The 25,253-nt window shown below is 42.9% G+C and overlaps 1 protein-coding gene across 1 annotated transcript in view; it reads left to right on the top strand.

Annotated features, from left to right (window-relative positions):
* LOC112252775 (anthrax toxin receptor 1) overlaps positions 1 to 24,031 on the top strand; it is a 57,242-nt gene extending 33,211 nt beyond the window's left edge. The window contains 2 exon segments of the mRNA XM_042323453.1: positions 8,686 to 8,766; positions 23,179 to 24,031. Coding sequence (XP_042179387.1) covers positions 8,686 to 8,766; positions 23,179 to 23,436 — 339 coding nt within the window. The 3' untranslated portion in view covers positions 23,437 to 24,031.
* Positions 24,032 to 25,253: the final 1,222 nt, after the last annotated feature.

Genomic DNA, 25,253 nt, shown 5'->3' with positions numbered 1-25,253 from the left:
GGAACCACCAAGATCTTTCTAGAGCTGGCCGCCCGGCCAAACTGAACAATCGGGGCAGAAGGGCATTGGTCAGGGAGGTGACCAAGAACCCGATGGTCACTCTGTAAGAGCTCCAGATTTCCTCTGTGGAGATGGGAGAATCTTCCAGAAGGACAACCATCTCTGCAGCACTCCAACAATTAGGACTTTATGGTAGAGTAGCCAGATGGAAGCCACTCTTCAGTAAAAGGCACATGACAGTCTGCTTGCAATTTGCTAAAAGGCACCTAAAGGATTCTCAGACCATGAGAAACAAGATCTGATCTGGTCTGATGAAACCAAGAGTGAACTTTTTGGCCTAAATACCAAGCGTCACATCTGGAGGAAACATGGCACCATCCCTACGGTGAAGCATGGTGGTGGCAGCATCATGCTGTGGGGATGTTTTTCTTTGGCAGAGACTGGGAGACTAGTCAGGATCGAGGGAAACATGAACGGAGCAAAGTACAGAGGCGAACCTTAATGAAAACCTGCTCCAGAGCGCTCAGGACCTCAGACTGAGGTGAACGTTCACCTTCCAACAGGACAACGACCCTAAGCACACAGCCAAGACAATGCAAGAGTGGCTTTGGGACAGTTTCTGAATGTCCTTGAGTGGCCCAGCCAGAGCCCGGACTTTAACCCGATCGAACATCTCTGGAGAGCCGTGAAAATATCTGTCCAGCGACACTTCCCATCCAACTTTACAGAAATTGAGAGAATCTGCAGAGAATGGGAGAATCTCCCCAAATACAGGTGTGCCAAGCTTGTAGCGTCATGCCCAATAAGACTCGAGGCTGTAATCACAACCAAAGGTGCTTTAAAAAAGTACTGAGTAAAGGGTCTGAATACATATGCTAATGTGATATCTTCACTTCTTCACTCTTCTCTCTTAACTCCTCTTTTTTATTCACTCTCTTATTCCTCCTCTTCCTCCCCAGCTAACAATGTTTTTGTAATGTTATGTTACCCAAATGTTTGAGTTTCCAGTTTTCCATTAGTTAGGGGAACATTCCATCTTTGTTAACAAAAACCTTCAGAGAATTTATTTTGCATTATTTGGTGTTAAAGTTAGGAGAACATTCCCTTAAGGTCAAGCAGAACTTATATATATATATATATATATATATATATATATATATATATATATATATATATATATATCTACATAGTTACAATGTTCTCAGAATATTTAGTGCCTTAAGAAAGTATTCACACCCCTTGACTTTTTCCACATTTTGCTTTGATACAAGATGGGATTCAAATTGATTTAATTCCATTTTTGTCCACAATCTACACAAAATCCTCTGTAATGTGAAAGTGGAAGATAAATTAAAAAATGTGCAAAACATTCCTACAAATACAGTATATCTTGATTACATAAGTTTTCAACACCCTGAGTCAATACATGTTAGAATCACCTTTGGCAGCGATTACAGCTGTGAGTCTTTCTGGGTAAGTCTCTAAGAGCTTCGCACACCTGGATTGTACAATATTTGCACATTATTCTTTTCAAAATTATTAAAGCTCTGTCAAATTGGTTGTTGAAAATTGCTAGAGATCCATTTTCAAGTCAGGCCATAGACGATTTAAGACGATTTAAGTCAAAAGTGTAACTAGGTCCACTCAGGAACAATCAACATCTTCAACTCCAGTGTGTAGTTGGCCTTATGTTTTAGGTTATTGTCCGGCTGAAAGGTGAATTTGTCTCCCGGTTAAAATCTAACCTGTCTGGTAAAAATAGTTATAAATTGCTGAGGTGTAGTCACTTTTGAGGACACAAGCTCAAGTACACAGTACAAATATTATCAAAAAATATGAAAATATGAAATATTTAATTATGTATTTCCTATTCAATTAAACTGTATGAATGAGGCTTAAAAGGATTTATATGCTTTCTAAATATGGTTTCCGGTGTTTCTTCTGACACATTGGTGTGGCTGGCTTCCAGGTTAAGCGGGCATTGTGTCAAGAAACAGTGCGGCATGGTGGGGGTCATGTGTCAGAGGACTCAGGGCTCTCGACCTTGTTTCCTCCGACACAATGGTGCAGCTGGCTTCTGGGTTAAGCGAGCAGTGTGGCAAGAAGCAGAGCGGCTTGGGGGGATCATGTTTTCAGGGGACGCACCGTTCTCGAACTTTGCCTCTCACGAGTCCGTACGGGAGTTGCAGCGATGGGACAAGACTGTAACTACCAATTGGATACCATGAAATTAGGGGGAAAAGGTCTATCGCTTAATGCAAGCTATTTGGTACCAGAACCACGCACGTCCCCTAAACATTAGACTTTACATCTAAGATGTTTAGAGTCTTTATGCAACGTGGATGTGAAGGGTTAGACGTGTTAGACAGCAGCCGGCTTTCTTCAGCTTCAGATCTGAATATCAAACAGAAGTTGTCATACCTACTGGAAGAGTCATATGCTTTACCTTCTTCATATATAGTACCTTATGTCATGTGGTATCTTGGTTGGCACTGATGAGAATAGCCAGTAGAATGTTCAGTATTGAACATTTTGTTCAAGGGTATCTGTCTGCTGGTTCCACACACTCTGTTTCTGCTTCTGACCTTGTGACACTTTCAAGCCACTGGCTTTATATCTTATCCCCCCTCACTTATCTTACTCCTTTATGTTGCAATGCTGGTGGCCTCTTGATCCATATCTACTCATCTCTTTTTCTCCAGGCTTTTTTTTAATCAAGCCTGACGTACTTATCCATCCATCTTTCCTTCCTACTGCAGCTTCCTTTCTGTTGCAATTCTAGCCTCTGACAATTTAAACTTCTTCCACATAAAAAATGCTACTTCTTCCAGCATAAAAAATGCAACTTTTAGATAGCTGCATGAGTCAAACACACAAGGAACTTTATACATTTTGTAGTTAGAGGTTCAAGCATTAAAGTTACAAGAAACTATGGCTTTTTCATTTTGTGACAAAACTTAAATTACCTCAAAATCAAATTTGGTGTTGATTGGTCAAGCTGATCCGGTGAAAAATATGTTTAAAGACCTGTATTGATTGACAGTTTGCTGTTCCAATCAGAGGGCAGAGTGTTTGTTTCACTAGTCGATGTTGCATGTTTTTTGCGAGGGCAATACTGCAGCTACTCTCTTTGGCTGTGTGGAGAGTTTAGTTTAGAAGGATCCCCATTAGCTACTGCACATGCAGCAGCTACTCTTCCTGGGGTCCACATAAAACGTACAAATGCATGACAAAGTACAGAACAGTTACTGTATATGGATGAACAATGACTGAGCGGCATAGGCAAGACGAAATAGATGGTATAAAATAGAGTATATACATATGGGATGAGTAATGCAAGACATGTAAACATCATTATTAAAGAGGCATTCATAAAGTGACTAGTGATCCATTTGTTAGAGTGGCCAATGATTTCAACACAGAGGCAGCAGTGATGGCTGTTTAACAGTCTGATGGCCTTGAGATAGAAGCTATTTTCCTGTGACATAGGGTGCTGTAGGTGTCCTGGAGTGCAGGTACTTTGCCCCCGGTGACGCATTGTGCAGACCACACCACCCTCTGGAGAGCCCTGTGGTTGTGGGTGGTGCAGTTGTCATACCAGGCGGTGATACAGCCCGACAGGATGCTCTCAATTGTGCAACTGTAAAAGCTTTTGAGGGTTTTAGATGACAAGCCAAATTTCCTCAGCCTCCTGAGTTCGAAGCGGCGCTGTTGCACCTTCTTCACCACACCTTCTTCACCAAACCTTCCACCTTCTCCTCTGCGGTCCCGTCGATGTGGATATGTGCGTGCTCCCTCTGCTGTCCACGATCAGCTCCTTTGTTTTGTCGACATTTGTCGACATTGACTAAGAGATTATTTTCCTGGCACCACACTCGTCATTGTTGGTGATCAAGCCTACTACTGTTGTGTCGTCTGTCAAATTGATGATCAAGTTGGAAGCGTACATGGCCACGCAGTCATGGGTGAACAGGGAGTACAGAAGGGGGCTGAACACGCACCCTTGTGGGGCCCCACTGTTGAAGATCTACCTTCACCACCTGGGGCGGCCGTCAGGAAGTCCAGGGCCCAATTGCACAGCGCGAAGTTGAGACCCAGGGCCTCAAGGTTAATGATGAGCTTGGATGGTACTATGGTGTTGAATGCTGAGCTGTAGTCAATGAACAGCATTCTTACATAGGTATTCCTCTTGTCCAGATGGGATAGGGCAGTGTGTAATGTGATGGCGATTGCATTGTCTGTGGACCTATTGGTACGGTATGCAAATTGCAGTGGCTCTAGGGTGACAGTTAAGGTGGAGGTGATATGATCCTTGACTAGTCTCTCAAAGCACTTCATGATGAGTGAAGTGCAGAAATGAGTGCTATGTGGCGATAGTCATTTAGATCAGTTACTTTCTTCTTGGGGACAGGAACAATAGTTGCCATCTTGAAGCATGTGGGGACAGCAGACTGGGATAGGGAGAGATTGAATATGTCCGTAAACACACCAGCCAGCTGGTCTGCGCATGCTCTGAGGACGCGGCTAGGGATGCCGTCTGGCCCGGCAGCCTTGCAAGGGTTAACACGTTTAAATGTCTTATTGTATTATCCTCAAAGCGGGCAAAGAAGGTGTTATGTTTGTCTGGAAGCAAGACGTCGGTGTCCGTGGCTGGTTTTCTCTTTGTAGTCTGGGATTGTCTGTAGACCCTGCCACATACGCCTCGTGTCTGAGCTGTTGAATTGCGACTCCACTTTGTACCTATACTGACATTTCGATTGTTTACTTGCCTTGCGGAGGGAATAACTACACTGTTTGTATTCGGCCATATTCCCAGTCTCCTTTGCATGGTTAAATGCAGTGGTTCATGCTTTCAGTTTTGTGTGAAATCTGCCATCTATCCACAGTTTCTGGTTAGGGTAGATTTTAATAGTCGCAGTGGGTACAACATCTCCTATACACTTCTTGATAAACTCAGTCACCGTATCAGTGTTTTCCTCTATGTTATTCTCAGATGCTACCCGGAACATATCCCAGTCCGCGTGATCAAAACAATCTTGAAGCGTGGATTCCGATTGGTCAGACTAGCGTTGAATAGTCCTTGTCATGGGTACATCCTGTTTGAGTTTCTGCCTATAGGAGGGGAGAAGCAAAATGGTGTCATGGTCAGATTTGCTGAAAGGAGGGTGGGGGAGGGCCTTGTATGCATCGCAGAAGTTAGAGTAGCAGGGATCCAGTGTTTTGCCAGCCCGGGTACTACAATCAATATGCTGATAGAATTTAGGTAGCCTTGTTCTCAAATTTTCTTTGTTAAAGTCCCCAGCTACAATAAATGCAGCCTCAGGACTTATGGTTTCCAGTTTGCATTAGAGTCCAGTGAAGTTCCTTGAGGACTGTTGTGGTATCGGCTTGAGGGGGGATATACACGGCTGTGACAATAACCGACGAGAATTATCTTGGGAGATAATACGTAGGCATTTGATTGTGAGGAATTCTAGGTCAGGTGAACAAAAGGACTTGAGTCATGAAACATACACCCCCGCCCTTCTTCTTCCCGAAGAGATGTTTATTTCTGTCAGCGCGACGCACAAAGAATCCCGGTGACTGTAACAACTCCGACAGCATATCCCCAGAGAGCCATGTTTCCATGAAACAGAGTATGTTACAATCCCTGATGCCTCTTTGGAAAGCAACGCTTGCCCTAATTTCGTCTAAATTGTTATCTAGAGACTGGACATTAGCGAGTAATATACTCGGAAGTGGTGGGTGGTGTGCACGCCTCCGAAGTCTGACCAGAATGCCGCTCAGTCTATCTATTCTGCGGCAACGTTGTTTTGGGTCAGCGTCTGGAATCAGTTTGAATGCCTTGGATGGTTCAAACAAAGGATCTGCTTCGGGAAAATCGTATTCCTGGTCGTAATGCTGGTAAGTTGACGTCGCTCTGATATCCAATAGTTCTTGCCGGCTAACACTTAAGATTTTCTGGGCTAACAATATAAGAAATTATATATAATAAAACAAAACACTGCCGTTTCCTAAGGACTAGAAGCGAGGCGACCCTCTCTACCTCTACCCATCTTCACAACAACTTTGTCAATATGAGTTGACCATGATAACTGACTATCCAATTTTACTCCTAGGAATTTAGCTTCTTCAACTTGTTCAGTGGTCACACCCTTTATACACAACTCCAGTTGAGGTTTAGGTCTAAGAGAATGCGTTGAATCAAATACAATGCTTAAGGTTTTAGATGTATTTAAGACCAGTTTATTGTTAATTACCCATTCTGACACTGACTGTAACTCCTTGCTAAGAGTCTCAGTGAGCTCACTGTCTCTGCACACTCTACACATCAGCACCTACAATCATCAGCATACATAGTCATTTTAGCTTCTTGTAATACAATTGTCAAACCATTTGTAAAAAATACAGAAGAATAACAACCCAAGGCAAATGCCCTGAGGGATACTGCACTGTACATATCTGATGTTAGAGAAGCTTCCATTGAAGAATACTCTCTGAGTTCTATTGGATAAGTAACTGAAACCATGTAATGACAGGTGATGTAAAGCCATGACAAGTTTTTAAAATAACAAATGATGATCAGTAACATCAAAGGCTGCACTGAAATATAACAATACAGCTCCAACTATCATCTTATTATCAATGTATTTTTCCAATCATCAGTCAACTGAATCAGTGCAGTACAAGTTGAGGTCTCTTCCCTATATGCATGCTGAAAGTCAGTCGTGAGCTTGTTCTTTGAAGAATGGCATTGTATTTGTTCAAAAAACATTTTCCCCATCAGTTTACTAAGAACAGACAGCAAACTGATTGGTCGGCTGTTACAGACAGGAAATGGTGCGTTACTATTTTTAGGTTGTGGAATTGCTTTAGCTTCCTTCCACTCCTGTGGACACACACACTCCTTTAGGCTTAGATTAAAGACATGGCAAATAGGGATGGCAATACGGTCTGCTACCATACTCAATAGTTTCCCATCTAGGTTGTCTATACCTGGTGGCTTTTTATTATTGATGGATAAAAATAGTTTTCCCACCTCTTCCGCACAAACTTGACCAACTTCAAAAGATCAATCCTTCTCTTTCATTATTAGATCTACAATACACAGATATGTTGGTTCACTGTTCAATGTTTTCATTTCACATCTCGGTTTGTCATTGAAATGATTGGCTATATCAATCATATCAACTTCAATGAACGATGAAGATTAATTGTATTTTCAGCCCATCATATAATTTAAGGTGCTCCAAGTTTTTTCCATGGTAATATGTAATTTCTCTTGTTTTGGTAATATAATTTCTTAAGCCACCAAATTTCAATATGTACAGTATGTCAACCAATCAGCTGAGCAGCCTGACTTGTTTGACACCTTTTTTGCATAATTTCTATGAACAAAACAATTTTCAATTCATCATCAATCCAGGGGGCTCACAGTAGTTCTCACGGTTAGTTTCTTAGCAAGTGCATGCTTGTCAAGAATAATTTTACAAATAGTCCCAAGTGCTGGAACTGAATTCCCCTCAAACACATCAGACCAACATATACATGTTTTACATCGTCAACAAAAGAGTCCTGAGAAAACATTTTGTATGATATCTGATAAATAATTGTAGGCCCTGCCTTTGCTACTTTGGCTGTCATTGTTATTGCCACAATGATATGGTCACTAGAGCCAATGGGAACTGATATTGCTTTGTAGCAAAGTTCTGCAGCATTAGTGAAGATATGATCAATACAAGTGGATGTCACAGATACAACACTGTTGGTATACATTCTAGTTCGGGGGTAGGCAACCCTGGTCCTGGAGTGCCGCAGCCACTTCATGTTTTTGATTTAACCGACCTGGAAGACCAGGTGTGTTGAATTTAGGCAATCACTGAACTGATCAATTAGCTCAATTGGTCAGGTGTGGTGCCAAGTGTGAACAGAATTCTGCAGTACCTGCGGCACTCCAGGAACAGTGTTTCCTACCCCTGCTTTAGTTGGTTGAGTGATAACCTGGGTCATGGTACATCATTAGTAACAGTAAGACGCTTCCTCTTGAGAGGACAACTAGATTATAAAACTCCAATGTTCAGGTCACCAAGAAAACACATTTCTTTGTTGGCATCAGAGACCTTATCTAACATTTACACACATTCTCCAGATACGGACCGTTTGCACTTGGTGACCTATAAGCAGCACTAAAAGGCTTGTGAAGCTGCAACCACAGAACTTGAATTTCATTTGTCATGAGATTCTCTTTGAGCTTTACAAGAATATAATCCACAGAGACTCTGTGCCACAAAATGAGTGACAAAACAGTCCAAAACCTGGCCAGATCATTCAAGTCCTGAGTCTAGGGTCCAAGTCAAGTCTCAAGTTATTTTATTTGATATCAAATTGGTGACTCGAGTCCAATTCATGTGACTCGAGTCCATAACTCTGGCTTGAACCCCCGGCATGGCTGCTTGAAACTATATTTGTCATTATCAGTCCTGACATTATACAACAACTGTTTATTAGCTCGATGCAATAGCCTTCTATGGTAGAATGTTCCGCTGTGAATAAGGACTATAGTATTCACCAAGATAAATAAAGAATTAATAGAGCACCATAGAAAAGCTTCTTTTTTTACCCCCAGCTTTTAATATGATCCCCTGATGGAACCTTCTTCTTCCACTCCCCTTTCTCTATCCGCAGGGGAAGTTGGATGCTCTGCGGGCTCTGTGTCGTCGAGGATATGATCAGGTGTCCCTGATGAGACCTCAGCCTGGAGACAAGGTGAGACTGTTACTATTCACACACAGGCACACACACACAGGAATCCCCCTATAGAGTCTGGTTCCTCTAAAGCGCTCTTCTGGGTCATTTGTGTGTGTTCCAGTGATCCTTTTCAATGAAGCATCTGCACTCTCTGTACCATAGAAATGGCAGGTGCTAGTGAAACAATCACAGTACTATACTATTAGTCACTTGTAGCTCCCATAGTACAGCTATCGGCCTCACACACACACACACTCACACACACACACACACTCACACACACACACAGATGGATGTTTCTATATAAACGATGTGAATAAGCTGCTGAAATCTGTCTCTTACTGACACACACATGTGCACACATACTTTCTGAATGAACCGCCAATAACACTCTTTCTGTCCTACACACACAAAGCTACTATTGTTCAAACACAGGGAGAGTTATGTACTGATACTGACTGGGAGTTGATGGAGTTTCCAGCTTTGTGTAGGAGTCCTCTGCTACTCTCCTGAGAGAAACTGCGAGCTCAGATACAGTAGTTTGCCTAAAAAGAGGTTTAAAAAAGGATCAGGCAGAGATGATGTCATTTAACATGACAGTGAGTACAGATAGTAGCCACCTTTCCAGTAGTCTCTGTTTCATTCACTGGGAAGAAAATATGTTTTGGGATGTGACAGGGTCAGGTTTACTTCATGACTGCTATTGTTTGTGTTATGTTGGTGTTATTGTTGTGCAAAGAAGGGGAGGGGAGAGACAGAGAGAGACCACCCGCCCTCTCTATCTCTCTTCCTTTTCAATGAGAATCTTCTTCACATTACTCCTCTCTTTCATCCTCTTTCGCTTCTTCTCCCTCTGTCTCTCTCTTTGTCTCTCTCCTTCTCTGTCCTCTCTCACTATCTCTATTTCCATCTTTCTCTCATTCTCCCTCTCAGTGCTCTTTGTTTTTATATCTCTGTACCCTTATCCTGTCTTTCACACCTTCTTGACTGGGTGAATGGGTTATGGTTAGAGGGGAGAGAGGTTAGAGGTGCCTTTAACAGAACCTTGGTGGTCTGATTTAACACCTTATTAAACAGTGAGGCCCTAGATTCGCACACTCACACATGCATACATGTGCACACATGCACAAACACACATCGATAGGTCCTAAAGTCACACACACAAAAACACAGAGCGAGAGGCCCTAAAGTCACACAGGGGACATTACACAGCCCATTGAGAAGGAGTCCCATTGTTGAGTTGAGAGGGGAAAAGAGAGTGTAGCAACAGTAGATTGATGTGGGCAGCCTGGTTGGTTCTGACTGCGGTGGTCTGGTCGTGAAAAGGGAAGCAGCAGAGCAGCAGACCTACACCAGAGACAGCATATGGACACAATGAGAACACAAGCTCATGAATATCAGAGAGAGAGAGGGAGGAGGGAATCCCCTCCATATGCTGCTGTAAACCAGCGTGGCGAGCCGGGTGTATTGTAACCAATGTGGTTTGGGGTAGGGGAGAGTTGTGTCTCAGGTGCTTATTGCCAACATTCTCTCACTGTAGAATTATATAGGTTTTTGCACTTTTCTCCAAACATCAAATTTCAAATTGTTTTTGACATCCGGGGTTGACTCCTGCTCAGCATTGTTCAGTTTCTCCAAACTTCAAATATCGAAGTTGCTCCAAACGTCAAATTTCTAAGTTAAAGGGGAAGTTCACCCAAAACCACTTCTGGCCACTTTATAACATTTGCCTGGCAGTACCCCAGACAGTTTTCAGGTCCATTGTTTAATATAAAAATGCACAATTTCCAAAAGTACTTCAAATGCATTCAAAACTATGTGTATTTATTGTTACATGAACAGCGATTGATGTATCGCCACTGAATTGCCAAATAAATGTTGTTATTTTTATGTAAAAAGTGTAAAAAAAACATAGTCCTACTTCATGCTAGTGCAAAGGCCTTCCATTTCATCTGTAATCTGGTAGATACTCTTCTTTGTGGTTCCTAGATTGATAATTACAGGAGGCAGGACGAAGGTGGGACAAAGGAGCATCTTACTATTGGTCTTCAAGCAAGGAAGTCAGAACGAAAGTTAAAGTAAACAATGAGATGGTAACGTGTCAAAAGTATATTTGCCGTTGCATATGTCAGACTCCACTCTGTGGTCTTGGAGTTACGGTCTAGCGGAAAGATAACAGAAGTGGATGCTGAGTTAGAATGAAGAAGCGCGCCAAGTAAATTTGGTGAAGACGAATGTTCTGGCTGGACAACAGTAGCATTTAAAAACTGGAACAAAAAGGAAATTGTCTAAAATTGGAGTGGAGGATACGTGTGTAAATGATAATGAATCGCTTCTTATTGGGATGCGTTGGTTGAATAATGATGCATATGTGGGAAACTCGTTTGAGTTATCGAAAATTGGGAAGTATGCGCTTGGAAAAGTGGAGTCTGTCAGCGTGACCCGGATTGGTTTTATTTGGATTAATTGTATTTCTGAAGAGCAGAGGAAGATTGCAGCGGGCCTCAAAAGAATCCGGACAACAGAAGTTTTGTGTTTTGAAATTCGGAGTAGAGCACCTGTCAAAGGAGTCATCTCAGGGGTGACGACGTATGTTCAGGTTGAATACCTGAAGAGAATACCTGGTGTGGTTGGTGCCCGGCCTCTGACCCGCTGGGTGAATGGAGAAAAAGAAGAAAGTCTGTCGGTCCTGTTGTTTTTTGATAAAGAGCAAATACCTACACATGTGAAGCTTGGTTATGTAAAATATGCTGTAAGAGCTTTCGTTCCCAAACCATTACAGTGTAAGAATTGTAAAGGATCTGGCCATGTTTCAAGTGTGTGCAGATGGACAGAGTGTATTGAAGAACGGTGTGTAGAAGGACGACAGTGTTGCAATTGTGGTGGGAATCATGATCCTGAGTTCCTGGAGGGCCCTTTAAGGGTGAAGGAAATTGTGGTGGGAATCATGATCCTGAGTTCCTGGAGGGCCCTTTAAGGGTGAAGGAAATTGTGGTGGGAATCATGATCCTGAGTTCCTGGAGGGCCCTTTAAGGGTGAAGGAAATTGTGGTGGGAATCATGATCCTGAGTTCCTGGAGGGCCCTTTAAGGGTGAAGGAAATTGTGGTGGGAATCATGATCCTGAAGGGCCCTTTAAGGGTGAAGGAAATTGTGGTGGGAATCATGATCCTGAGTTCCTGGAGGGCCCTTTAAGGGTGAAGGAAATTGTGGTGGGAATCATGATCCTGAGTTCCTGGAGGGCCCTTTAAGGGTGAAGGAAATTGTGGTGGGAATCATGATCCTGAGTTCCTGGAGGGCCCTTTAAGGGTGAAGGAAATTGTGGTGGGAATCATGATCCTGAGTTCCTGGAGGGCCCTTTAAGGGTGAAGGAAATTGTGGTGGGAATCATGATCCTGAGTTCCTGGAGGGCCCTTTAAGGGTGAAGGAAATTGTGGTGGCAAAAGTTATAGAGCGGTCAATCGAATCTCCTATGTGGAGGCGATTAAAAGAATTGAGAAAACAAGTGATGCTAGTGAAGATATGGTTGTGGATACACAACAGCCTGTAGTAAATGTTTGCTGCTAGACAAAATATATCCAGTGTGTTGAAAAAGTGGATTTTTTTTTTTGCGTTTTTTGCCACAGTTATAAACTGTACAGCACAAGTCTCAAAGAAGTCGAAGAAACTGGACATTATTGTGGCTGCGGCAGAATTATTTTTGAGACTCAAGGATTTTACATCTGAAGACTTGCAAAGGGGTACTGGCGACGGAAGACCAGCCCTCCCAGGTTCCCCTTGAGCCTGTGTAGGGATCAGATTTGTTTTAATTTTTAACAGAAAAGTTTATTTAGTTTATTATATATTTTTGGGTCGTTTTTTGGTAGTTCAGTTTTTGGGGGAATCCTGTTTCCATAGAAGAAGAAAAAGAAGAAGCGATGGTAACGTTAGCTAGTAGCTAGGCTAGCGGTTAGTCATCTCTGAAGTAAAGTAAGGTGAACAATGTTAGTAGTTGAGTAGCTAAGTCAAGTTGGACAATATTAAGTCCATTGTACCAGGGTGCGATAATGTTCTGGTCAGATACAAATATAGTACACTGCACATTTCCACTCTTTTCCTGTCCGCAATGGAGCTGTTTGTCAGGCATGGCTGCAGGGCCATCCGACATATTTCTCACATGCGCCGAATACAACGGGTGTACAGTGAAATGCTTACAGCGGTGTGTTGTAATAATTTCCTGCTTATGGTGTCGATATGACACCTGAAGTCATTCACCAGCTGCGGTTAATCATGTGATCACTTTGTGGCCACTAACTACAATGATGACCTGTTGAAACCGGATTCTGTTTCCACCGTCTTTCCACCATGGACAGGAAAGATCCAACCATTCAAGGTATGTTGCTAGCTAGCTAAGTTGCTAACACCTGTAGCTAGTCACCATAATGTCATTTATAACGTTATTTGTTTGCCATTCCCTGAAATAGTCTGTGATATTTTTAGCTTAGCTACTAACTTACTCTAACGTTATACTGTCCTTTTTTTTCTCTTACTCTCAAACCAGACCCTATTCCCACTTTATGTAGAAGTTTGATTTGGTTCAAAATAATAGCAGATTGACGACATCATGCTTGTGCACTCCATTTTATACCTGCCTCGGAGGGAATGGAAAGAGAGGGGTTGTTGGAACAGACATGAGGATAGGGCAATGAACTATACTGTCTCAGATTGCATCTTTGCTCAATATCTCACATCTTTGTATCCTTCGTACCATTTTCACACCCAAGGTTTCTCCACACATGCCTTCTCCAATACTTTTTCAGGAGAATGCAAGGAAAGAGTAATTAAGACTCATTTAAATGTTTTGTTAATTGTCACACATCCTTCAGGAGATCCGAGAAGCCGTGTCGAGTATTCCAAACAGGCCAAGAACTGGGTAGAGAAGCGAGTGTCTGGAGAGAAGAAATTCAACTTTAGAACCAGATTGGTCCTGCAGGCTGTCAAGCGGGAAGATAGACAAGTCATAAACAAAGACTTCAAAGTTAACACACCAGACTGACCTCCAAACATCTCCCTGGTTGAAAAACAACAACATGTCATGTAATCATTGGTGGCTGCGTGTAGTGTTACCACTATGTAGACCACCTAGAACATCACCATTCTCTACCTCAGGTTTATTCCTTCCGGTAAACCCATGGGCATGGAAATCAGAATGAATAGACTTGGAACCTCTAACCATGGCAATTTGACTGGTAATTAGGGGATAATGCCCGAAAAGCCGGTGTTTTGGAGGATATTTTGGGATGGGTGTTGTTAGGCCCGAGACCAAGCCAGTATATCCTCAAAACACCGGCTTCAAGGGTGTTATCACTTTTATACAACGGGTTAACAACATACTCAAATAATGATTGACATATTTGAATTAAAAACTTTATTTTGATTAATTTACTCATACCATTTCATCCTTCCATAAGATATAGTCCCGACACAAATCTAGGGATGCTACCCAAGCCGGCTGGTCCTTCGTTCTATCAAATCGGTTGCCAGAGACGCGACCCAGTCATTCAGTCTTTTTGTTCTGTATCTATGGATGCGACCCTGTCGTTCGTTCTCAATGTTCAATTGCCATACTGGCTGGCAACGATCTTATCCCTTGCTTGCTAGCTAGCCAATTACGGCTAACTTACACTTACATCAAAAACTGCAGCCAGAATAACAGCAAAGTAGCTGCATTTGCATTTGTTTAAGCTGTTTTCTAGTGACATTTATTTGGATACATCCATAACAATGAGCTAATGAGGCGCGATTACACCTGGCATAGAAAATATGCTCATTCATGAGGACACTGTTGTTCAGAGGAGCTAGACAACGACACAGCTAACACAATCACTTCAAACTGAATCTGGAAAGACTGCAAACTAGCTGCACTTGTTTAGTTTACCTGTTTTCAATGGACATTTCTTTGTATATATCCATAAAAATGATACCAACTGATTCATGATTTCGACTAGCTGAAAAACGTTGCCTGCCTGTCTGTCTGTCTCGTCCCTACACATTCATTACTATAGGACAGCTGGAGATCGAATTTGATTATTGAAACAATGTTGCAAATGTCGGAGAGAAAGAAGGCAAGATTTATACAAATCTCCACTGTTGAAAACTAAATATTAGTCTAAAAGAAATGTGAGATAATGTCTAGATACTTTTTATAGTGGAGATCAAGTTCATAAATTGCTTAGCTGGGCTGATGAGACAGTGGATTGCACAGTCAGATGGAACAGAGTAAATAGGCATTTTAAAGTCATAGATTTAGCCAGTGTTAACTTGTGGAATAGACACATCGGGAATGCCGTTTTAACCAATCAGGATTAGACCCACCCGTTGTATAAACTCGCAATGGCTGCCTGGTATTGTGATGCAATAATTTCCATGGTAACATTCAAATTATGCTAATTACATCAGCTTTGGCTCATACAATGGAATGTCTGTTGAGTGGTCTCAACAAATCACAGCACAGATTGATGGGTACACTTCCTGCTTTTACTTTATACTTTAACTTCCTGCTTTGCTCTTATGGGTACACTCCCCAGTCCACCCATTATGCCACCATTGTCTTGAATGGGAACAACCGTTATATTCAATAAGGGGATTCGATGCATCTGGCCTGGGCACCCAGGTAGTAGGATGACCACGTCCCAGATTGTGCGGGACAGTCCCGCATTTTAGGCCTTTGTAATTTCCTCAAACGTGTGATGCTCTCCATGATCATTAGTTGCTCATTCAACATATTTGCTGCTTCTTCATGCAAAACTGTTTAAAAGTCTCCCTTCCTTACTGTTTTACATTCTCTGAGGCAAACCAGAAATGTTTCATTGGCCAAATATTCCCAGATCTTCATAAAAGCCACACATGGTCTCTTGTTTCGCCATCACCAAATGTTGCGGGAGGTAGGCTATAGCCTACTTGTTGCGCTTCGTTCGCTGTAGTGGAAGCATTGGTGTCGTGTCAAGCTACCACTTCTCACAATGGTGCTTGTTTAATCAAGTTAGATCAAAGCTGAATCAATGTCTTGGAAGATCACATAATGATTCATTTGTATTTTACATAACAGAACCAAATATATTTGCATAGTATGACTTTACTGTTAATCCAAAAACATCACCTTTCTTATGAGATTTTAGGATGGTTAGCTGAATAGTCACATTTTTCTTCTCATGCGACCAAAACTGTGCCACTAGGCAGAATGTGCTTAGATTGAAACAAAATCCCAGAAGGCTATATAGTATTAACATCATCTGCTCTAATTTGCTCACAAAACAGTGACACAGAGAGAAAGAACAACTTGTCAGATAGTGCATTGAAGAATGATTCATTCCTGTCCTGACTTTTCCTAATACCATTGCAGATCTACATTAAAGCCCAAAAAAGACAGCCGTGGTGTCGCTCTTCATTTCTTGGTTCTTCCGTGGTACATATAACGACCGCTACAGATTTGGGCCGTGACCCGGATCAACATAGCCCTAGCAGAGTTAGTCAAACAACTGGGCCGTGAAATAGGAAATCAAGTTGCCACGAGTCTAGCAGGGGCTGATCCAAGCACTCCCCAGCCCATAGTACTAATACCTGATTGGTCAATGGTCAATCTAATTCTGAAGTCAGACATCAGAGAACCACCCCACTTCAGGGGTTATAGCACATACCGGTGCACAGTGACTGAATGGCAAGAACTTATGCAGGCTTACTTGAAAAAAAGGGATGCAGTATATAAGAACAGGGGCAAGAGATACAGGACTGACTAATGGGGCGGGCTAAAGACATATTCAGGATTGGGCTCCGTGGAAATCCTCTCGTTCACTTAAGCAGAGACCCTGAAGCTAAATACAATATCCTGAGGCAGCACTTTGGAGAGACAATCTAATCCTCAATTCCATTAGGATACTTCTATGAAACCTTACCAAGACAGTCAGAGAGCTGCTTGGATTATTTGGTCAGACTGAACAAAGCAGTTGACCTTTCCAGTGAGTGCTTGCAAAGACAGGGGGAAAGAGTCGATGATGCCCTCTAAATACAACTCTGCTGTTTTCAACCAGGATCTCAGCGATCACTGCCTCATTGCCTGCGTACGTTATGGGTCCGCGGTCAAACGACCACCCCTCATCTCTGTCAAACGCTCCCTTAAACACTTATGCGAGCATGCCTTTCTACCCAACCTGGCCCGGGTATCCTGGAAGGATATTGACCTCATCCAGTCAGTAGAGGATGCTTGGTTGTTCTTTAAAAGTGCTTTCCTTACCATCTTAAATAAGCATGCCCCTTTCAAAAAATGTATAACTAAGAACAGAAATAGCCCTTGGTTCACTCCAGACTTGACTGCCCTTGACCAGCACAAAAACACCCTGTGGCGTACTGCACTTGCATCGAATAGTCCCCGCGATATGCAACTTTTCAGGGAAGTCAGGAACCAATACACACAGTCAGTTAGGAAAGCAAAGGCTAGCTTTTTCAAACAGAAATTTCAATAAGCATTTCTCTACGGATGGCCATGCTTTCTACCTGGCTATCCCAACACCAGCTAACTGATCTGCACACCCCGCAGCAACTGGCCCAAGCCTCCCCCCACTTCTCCTTTACCCAAATCCAGACAGCTGATGTTCTGAAAGAGCTGCAAAATCTAGATCCCTACAAATCAACTGGGTTAGACAATCTGGACCCTCTCTTCCTAAAAATTATCCGCCATCATTGCAACCCCTATTACTAGTCTGTTCAACCTCTCTTTCATATCGTCTGAGATTCCTAAAGTTTGGAAAGCGATAGCGGTCATCCCCCTCTTCAAAGGGGGAGACACTCTTGACCCAAACTGTTACAGACCTATATCTATTCTACCCTGCCTTTATAAAGTCTTTGAAAGCCAAGTGAACAAACAGATCACCAACCATTTCGAATCCCACCGTACCTTCTCCGCTATGCAATCTAGTTTCCGAGCTGGTCACGGGTGCACCTCAGCCACGCTCAAGGTCCTAAACGATATCATAATCGCCATCTTCATCGACCTGGCCAAGTTTTTCGACTCTGTCAATCACCGTATTCTTATCGGCAGACTCAGCAACCTTGGTTTCTCTAATGACTGCCTCGCCTGGTTCACTAACTACTTCTCAGATAGAGTTCCGTGTGCCAAATCGGAGGGCCTGTTGTCCGGACCTCTGGCACAGGGTTAAATTCTCAGGCTGACTCTTTTCTCTGTATATATCAATTATGTCATTCTTCTGCGGGTGATTCTTTGATCCACCTCTACGCAGATGACAACATTCTGTATACAGTACATCTGGCCCTTCTTTGGACACTGTGTTAACAAACCTCCAAACGAGCTTCAACGCCATACAACACTCCTTCCGTGGCCTCCAACTGCTCTTAAACGCTAGTAAAACTAAATGTATGCTCTTCAAGACTGTAGACTGTAGACTGTAAACTCTCCTTCCAGACTCACATTAAGCATCTCCAATCCAAAGTTAAATCAAAAATGGCTTTCTATTTCGCAACAAAGCCTCCTTCACTCATGCTGCGTAAAACAAAACTGACTATCCTCGTAAATCTGACTATCCTACCGATCCTTGACTTCGGCGATGTAATTTGCAAAATAGCAAATAGACTGCATCCAATTGGCTATCACAGTGTCATCCGTTTTGTCACCAAAGCCCCATATACTACCTACCACTGCGAACAATATGCTCTCGTTGGCTGGTCCTCGCTACATATTCGACGCCAAACCCACTGGCTCCAGGTCATCTATAAGTCTTTGCTAGGTAAAGCTCCGCCTTATCTCAGCTCACTGGTCACCATAGGAACACCCCCCGTAGCACGCGCTCCAGCAGTTATATTTCACTGGTCATCCCCAAAGCCAACATCTCCTTTGGCCGCCTTTCTTTCCAGTTCTCTGCTGCCAATGACTGGAACGAATTGCAAAAATCGCTGAAGTTGGAGACTTATATCTCCCTCACTAACTTTAAGCGTCAGCTGTCAGAGCAGCTTACCGATCGCTGCAGCTGTACATAGCCCATCTATAAATAGCCCATCCAACCAACTACCTACCTAATCCCCATATTTGTTTTTGTTTTTCTGCTCTTTTACACACCTGTATTTCTACTTGCACATCCTCATCTGCACATCTATCACTCCAGTGTAAATTGATCAATTGTAATTAATTCGCCACTATTGGCCTATTTATTGCCTTACCTCCTTACTTCACTGCACACACTGTATACAGATATTTCTATTATGTTATTGACTGTATGTTTGTTTATCCCATGTGTAACTCTGTGTTGTTGTTTTTGTCGCACTGCTTTGCTTTAGCTTGGCCAGGTTGCAGTTGTAAACAAGAACTTGTTCTCAACTGGCCTACCTGGTTAAATAAAGGTGAAAGATAAAGATAAAAGGTGCAAGCCTTTTGAAAATTGGACCGTTGGAGATTTACAGGAAATGATTGACAGCCATCACAGAGACGAACAGTCAGCCAGACACAAGGCGCAGAGTACTTCCAAGGTAGAAGACGCGATGACCCCCAACGCTTGGTGTATGACTCAACAACAAGCTGTCGGTCATCATAATTCAGCCACACCCACTAACTAACAGTGATCAGGCTTCATTAAACAAAGTGATTTCTCTCTTGGAAAAGCATATAAAGACATTTTTTTAGTGTTGTTTGTAACTTATTTTTTTACTTATTTTGTACATAATGTTGCTGCTACCGAAAATAACTTCTGGACATCAGAACAGCGATTATTCACCTCGAATTGGAACAAAAGCTTTCATCGCCGGAACAATGAATTTAAGACATTTTGCAGGAGAATGTAAGGCTATCTGTCCACCAATTGAAGCTCAATCGAAGATGGGTGATGCAACAGGACAACGACCCAAAACACAAAAGTAAATCAACAACAGAAGATCAGATTTTATGACCAATTTATGCAGAAGTCCATGTAATTCACATACTTTTTCTTGCTACTGTTATTTACAATGACGGTCTACACCGGCCAAACCTTACCCGGACGACGCTGGGCAAATTGCGCACTGCCCAATGGGACTCCCAATCACAGCCGGTTGTGATACAGCCCGGGAATTTAACCAGGGTCTGTAATGACACCTCTAGCACTGAGATGCAGTGCCTTAGACCGCTGCACCACTCAGGAGCCCAAAGGACATCAATAAGAAAGACATTTGCTTGGGCCAAGAAACACGAGCAATGGACATTAGCCAGGTGGAAATCTGTCCTTTGGTCTGATGAATCCAAATTTGAGATTTTTGATTCCAACCGCCGTGTCTTTGTGAGATGCAGAATAGGTGAATGGATGATCTCCGCATGTGGTTCCCACTGTGAAGCATGGAGGAGGTGGTGTGATGGTGCTTTGCTAGTGACACTGTGATTTATTTAAAATTCAAGGCATACTTAACCAGCATGCCTACCACAGCATTCTGCAGCGATATGCCATCCCATCTGGTTTGAGCTTAGTGGGACTATCATTTGTTTTTCAACAGGACAATTACCCAACACACCTCCAGGCTGTGTATGGGCTATTTGACCAAGAAGGAGAGTGATGGAGTGATGCATCAGATTACCTGGCCTCCACAATCACCCGACCTCAACCCAATTGAGATGGTTTGGGATGAGTTGGACAACAAAGTGAAGGAAAAGCAGCCAACAAGTGCTCAGCATGTGTGGGAACTACTCCAAGACTGTTGGAAAAGCATTCCAGGTGAAGCTGGTTGAGAGAATACCAAGATTGTGCAAAGGGTGTCTACTTTGAAGAATCTAAAATTTCAAATATATTTTGATTTGTATAACACTTTTTGGTTACTACGTGATTCCATATGTATTATTTCAAAGTTTTGATGTCTTCACTATTATTCTACAATGTAGAAAATAATAAAAATAAAGAAAAACCCTTGAACGAGTAGGTCTTTTCAAACTTTTGACTGGTATTGTATATAAACATGTCTAGTTAGGCTACTTCAAAGTAGCCTTATCCATTTGATCCCCGATTAATTTAATTGGGGAATGATTTTATATAAAGACAACAAAGTATTTGGTTGTAATTAAACAATATTTTATATCAAGGGTAGCAACCATCCTCCAGGATAGCTACTGCGTGTGCAGGCATTTCGTCGAGCCTTGGACTAACCTCGTTGTAGCCTAAACATCAATTGCCCAACAGGACCTTGATAAGCAGACTTGGGTGTTTCAGGGCTGGATCAAAAGCCAGGCCTGCACACCCACCTCTCATTAATGGGATGCAACTGAAGCAAACACTGCTCGATTAAATCTTGTAGGCTGATATTTTCCAAATATAGTTTTTTCTCTCAATATGGAGTCCTCTCTCTCGCCACTTGACTTTGAACAACGTGATCTTGCAGTGACACTGCCTTCTTACAAGGGAATGACCGCAGCAGGTCTTCAAGGTATTGTTTGTTCTTAAAAAATTCTACATTTGCGCCAAATTTGCTCGCACCCTGTGTTCCATAACGTCATAGAAAATATTCATGTTGTTTCCAACTACCAATCAACAACTGCATATTGAAAGTTGAGATCATAGTTAAGATTGCCGAAAGCAGTGGTAAAGGAGTGAAATGTTAACTGAAGATACTGGTACTCACTACTCAGGCAAGTCATAACCTGCCTCTAGTGGGAAACAAACACAGCTCCATTACAACTCTCGGCATACCCAGCCTCTCAGTCCCTCTCTCACACACACCCACACACTTGTTTTTCTATCTTCATGGGGACCTAAAATGTATTTCCATTCAAAATCCTATTTTCCCTAACCCCAATTGTAACCCTAAACCTAGCCCCTAAACTAACCTTTGTCCTCGTGTGGATGTGGGAAATGTCCCCACGAAGGAGAATTTTCCTGAAACCTAACCCTAGCTTTAGGGTTAACTCCTAATTCTAATCGTAATCCTAGGCCCCTAAGGCCAAAATAGCCTTTGTCCTCGTGGGAAATGTCCCCACAAGGGAGAATTTTCCTTGTTTTACTATCCTTGTGGGGACTTTTAGGTCCCTGCGAGGATAGAACAAAACCCCACGCATCGCAGCGTTTCATGAGAGTGAGCTCTGAACTGACAGCTCTGCATGTCACCTCACATGACCTTAAAAGTATCCACTCACACACACACTTCACAGGCAACTGTATAAGATCCCTCCATCACACAACCAAGGATCCACTTACACACGCTATGCATATAGCGGAACAAGACCCTTATTCTGCAGATGTGATATCTCTATTTGGCCAGAGGTTCCTGTGAGTTTGGTGGAGAGAGAAGATGGGAGGTCCTGATTTGCGTTGCCTATTTAATAAACAAGGCCCTCTCCTCCCTCTTTCCTACTTTTCCCTATTTCCTCTCCTCTCCGCTGTGTGACAGGGCCATCAGGGGACAATGAAAGGGAATCTCTTCTGTCACAATTTGGCTTGTGGCCTTTCAACTTCCCATCTGGTTGGGTGACGCGCTTTCACAGAGGATGACATACACACACACACACACACACACACATTGTGGCAGAAACTGGTAACCTGCTGATGGCCATTCATGAGCCCATTAGAGTGAGAGTAATGTGGAGAGATGGGAGAGTGAGATGTGTGTGTTTGTCAGAGATGGGAGATTTTCATAATTGATCTGGATGCTTAGTGCTTTGTGTTATATTGTTGAGCTCGTTATCCCTGTGCCTTTTCTTGTTGTGCTTTTCGTAGTTGATGTGCTTTTTAACCGTGTGCTTTTGTCGTTTTTGTTGCACTTTTTGTCGTTGTGCCTTTTGTTGTTTTGATTTGTCATTAAGTTGTATGTCAATTTTTAAAAACATCCAATACCTATGTATGAATAAAACCCTGGAAGATGACTCAAAAACATACAGAGATGAGAAAATGCTTTGTCTTTTCACAGAAATGTGTGTTTGCATCTGAAATTGGCTCCCTAAATAACAATACAGAAATAAAAAAGTCATTGTCTTTTGATTTCTCCCCTCATTTCACCTCGAGATTTGAAGATGTATTCTGCCCAGTTAATGACGTGTGAAGGACTTGTAAAGGGGCTTTGTTGAGAGGGGGTGTGTGTGTGTGTGTGTGGCTCAGAGACGATGTGTTGCAGACTCTGGAAAGTTGTTTCCAGTTAAACGGCCCAGTTCTAAATTCTCTGCAACACTCGGACCACTTAGAGGAGTGGATTCTTTAACACTTGTTTTTATTAGCACCCTAATACCATTATTCTTAGTTTGCATTGATCCCCCCAATTTTCACCTATCTTGATGCAAACAGGACATATAGACATGCACATGTGTGTATGTGCGTGCTGGTTTACTTTGTCACCTTTTAATCAGAGGACTCTGCAGCCAAACAGTGATGTAACTAACTGTGGAAAAGGCGTCTGTGTTCTGAACCCCTGGTCTAACTTGGTTCCGTCTGTCTGTGTTGCAGGGTCGCTGTATCAACTTCACACGCGTAAAAAACAAGGAGTCCATTCGACCCCCTTCTGCCCGTCGCTCTCAAACCCTTCCCCCTCCTCCAGTTCAGAGACCTCTAGTCCAACCGTCCTCTCCTCCCCCACACTCCACTCCTCCCTCCGTCTGCATCCCTCCCTCCCGTGCCCCCCCGTCCAGCCGACTTCCCCCAGGTCCCCCTCCAGCCCGTGCACCCCCAGGCCCCCCTCCCTCTCGCCCGCCACCCAGGCCCTGAGGACAAGACAAACCCTTATTACGCCCTCACAGTAGTAACACCCCCCAAAAACACTCTCCTCACACCACCAAGAGCAAAGGTATTTATTTAATACACGGGTTCAGGCTTTGATCTCAAAGGTTTGTTGCTGGACAGCAAATATCATATTTTGGTGAATACCAAATCAACTACTGAGTTCACAGTAAATGCCTCTGGTCTTTAGGAGGTGCAGACAAATTCTGTTTCCTCAAAGTGTGTTGTCTTACGAACAGAAATCCAATTGTAATGGTATTGAATCGTACATGGATTGAATCGTAAATAGGTCAACTCGGCCACAGAAGGGATATTGTGAACCTTGACATTGGAGGTTTACAATATCCCTCTGCTGGCCGAGTTGACATATTTAAAGAAATGCCATTTGTTGGAGGAGAAAAAGTTTAATATCTTTGATAGGCTGATGAGGAATTAAATGTAACCTCAAACTTAAACTTTATAATGTTTGTCTGGAGGCCAGGCTAAAGGTCCCTCACTAGAGACTAAAATGATAATCTGCTTTGTGTTCATCTGTTAACAGTGAAAAACATTTTTGTCCATCATTAAAGCATTTTCTTTCCAATATTTGCGTCCAGCATTATTATTCTGTGTACCAAGTAAAAGAATTGTCCATATTTGTCTTTAAAAAAAAAAGTAAAATACACTACATTACCAAAGGTATGTGGACACCTGCTCATCTAACATCTCATTTCAATATCATGGGCATTAATATAGAGTTGGTTCCCCCTTTGCTGCTACAACAGCCTCCACTATTCTGGGAAGGCTATCCACTAGATGTTGGAACATTGCTGCGGGGACTTGCTTCCACTCAGCCACGAGCATTAGGCACTGATGTTGGGTGATAAGGCCTGGCTCGCAGTCGGCGTTCCAATCCAAAGGTGTTTGATGCGGTTGAGGTCAGGGCTCTGTGCAGACCATTCAAGTTCTTCCACACCGATCTCATCAAACCATTTCTGTATGGACCTCGCTTTGTGCACTGGGGCATTGTCATGCCGAAACAGGAAATGGCCTTCCCCAAACTGTTGCCACAAAGTTGGAAGCATAGAATCGTCTAGAATGTAATTTTATGCTGTAGCATTTCACTAGCCCGAACTACGAAAAACAGCCCCAGACCATTATTCCTCCTCCACCAAACTTTACAGTTAGCACAGTGCATTGGGTCAGGTAGCATTCTCCTGGCATCCACCAAACCCACTGCCAGATGGAGAAACGTGATTCATCACTCCAGAGAACGCCGGTGAGCTTTACACCACTACAGCCAACATTTGGCATTGCGCATGGTGATCTTTGGCTTGTGCCGGGCTGCTTGGCCATGGAAACCCATTTCATGAAGCTCCCGACTAACAGTTCTTGTGCTGACGTTGCTTCCAGAGGCAGTTTGGAAGTCAGTAGTGAGTGTTCTAACCGAGGACAGACCATTTTTACACGCTTCGCACTTCAGCGGTCCCGTTCTGTGAGCTTGTGTGGCCTACCACTTCGCAGCTGAGCCGTTGTTGCTCCTAGACGTTTCCACTTCACAATAACAGCACTTAGTTGACCAGGGCAGCTCTAGCAGGGCAGACATTTGACAAACTGACTTGTTGGGAAGGTGGCATCCTATGAAAGGATGCCACATTGAAAGTCACTTAGGTCTTCAGTATTCTATGGTCAATGTTTGTCTTTGGAGATTGCATGGCTGTGTGATCGATTTTATACACCTGTCAGCAACAGGTGTGGCTGAAATACCTGAATTCGCTCATTTGAAGGGGTGTATCTTTATACACCAGCCCTATATGCAAGTGACT

This window comes from Oncorhynchus tshawytscha, linkage group LG06 (assembly GCF_018296145.1).
Source record: "Oncorhynchus tshawytscha isolate Ot180627B linkage group LG06, Otsh_v2.0, whole genome shotgun sequence".
In the NCBI taxonomy this organism is placed as follows: domain Eukaryota; kingdom Metazoa; phylum Chordata; class Actinopteri; order Salmoniformes; family Salmonidae; genus Oncorhynchus; species Oncorhynchus tshawytscha.
The sequence above is the reverse complement of the archived record's forward strand: the minus strand, read 5'-3'. Positions and strand labels throughout refer to the sequence as shown.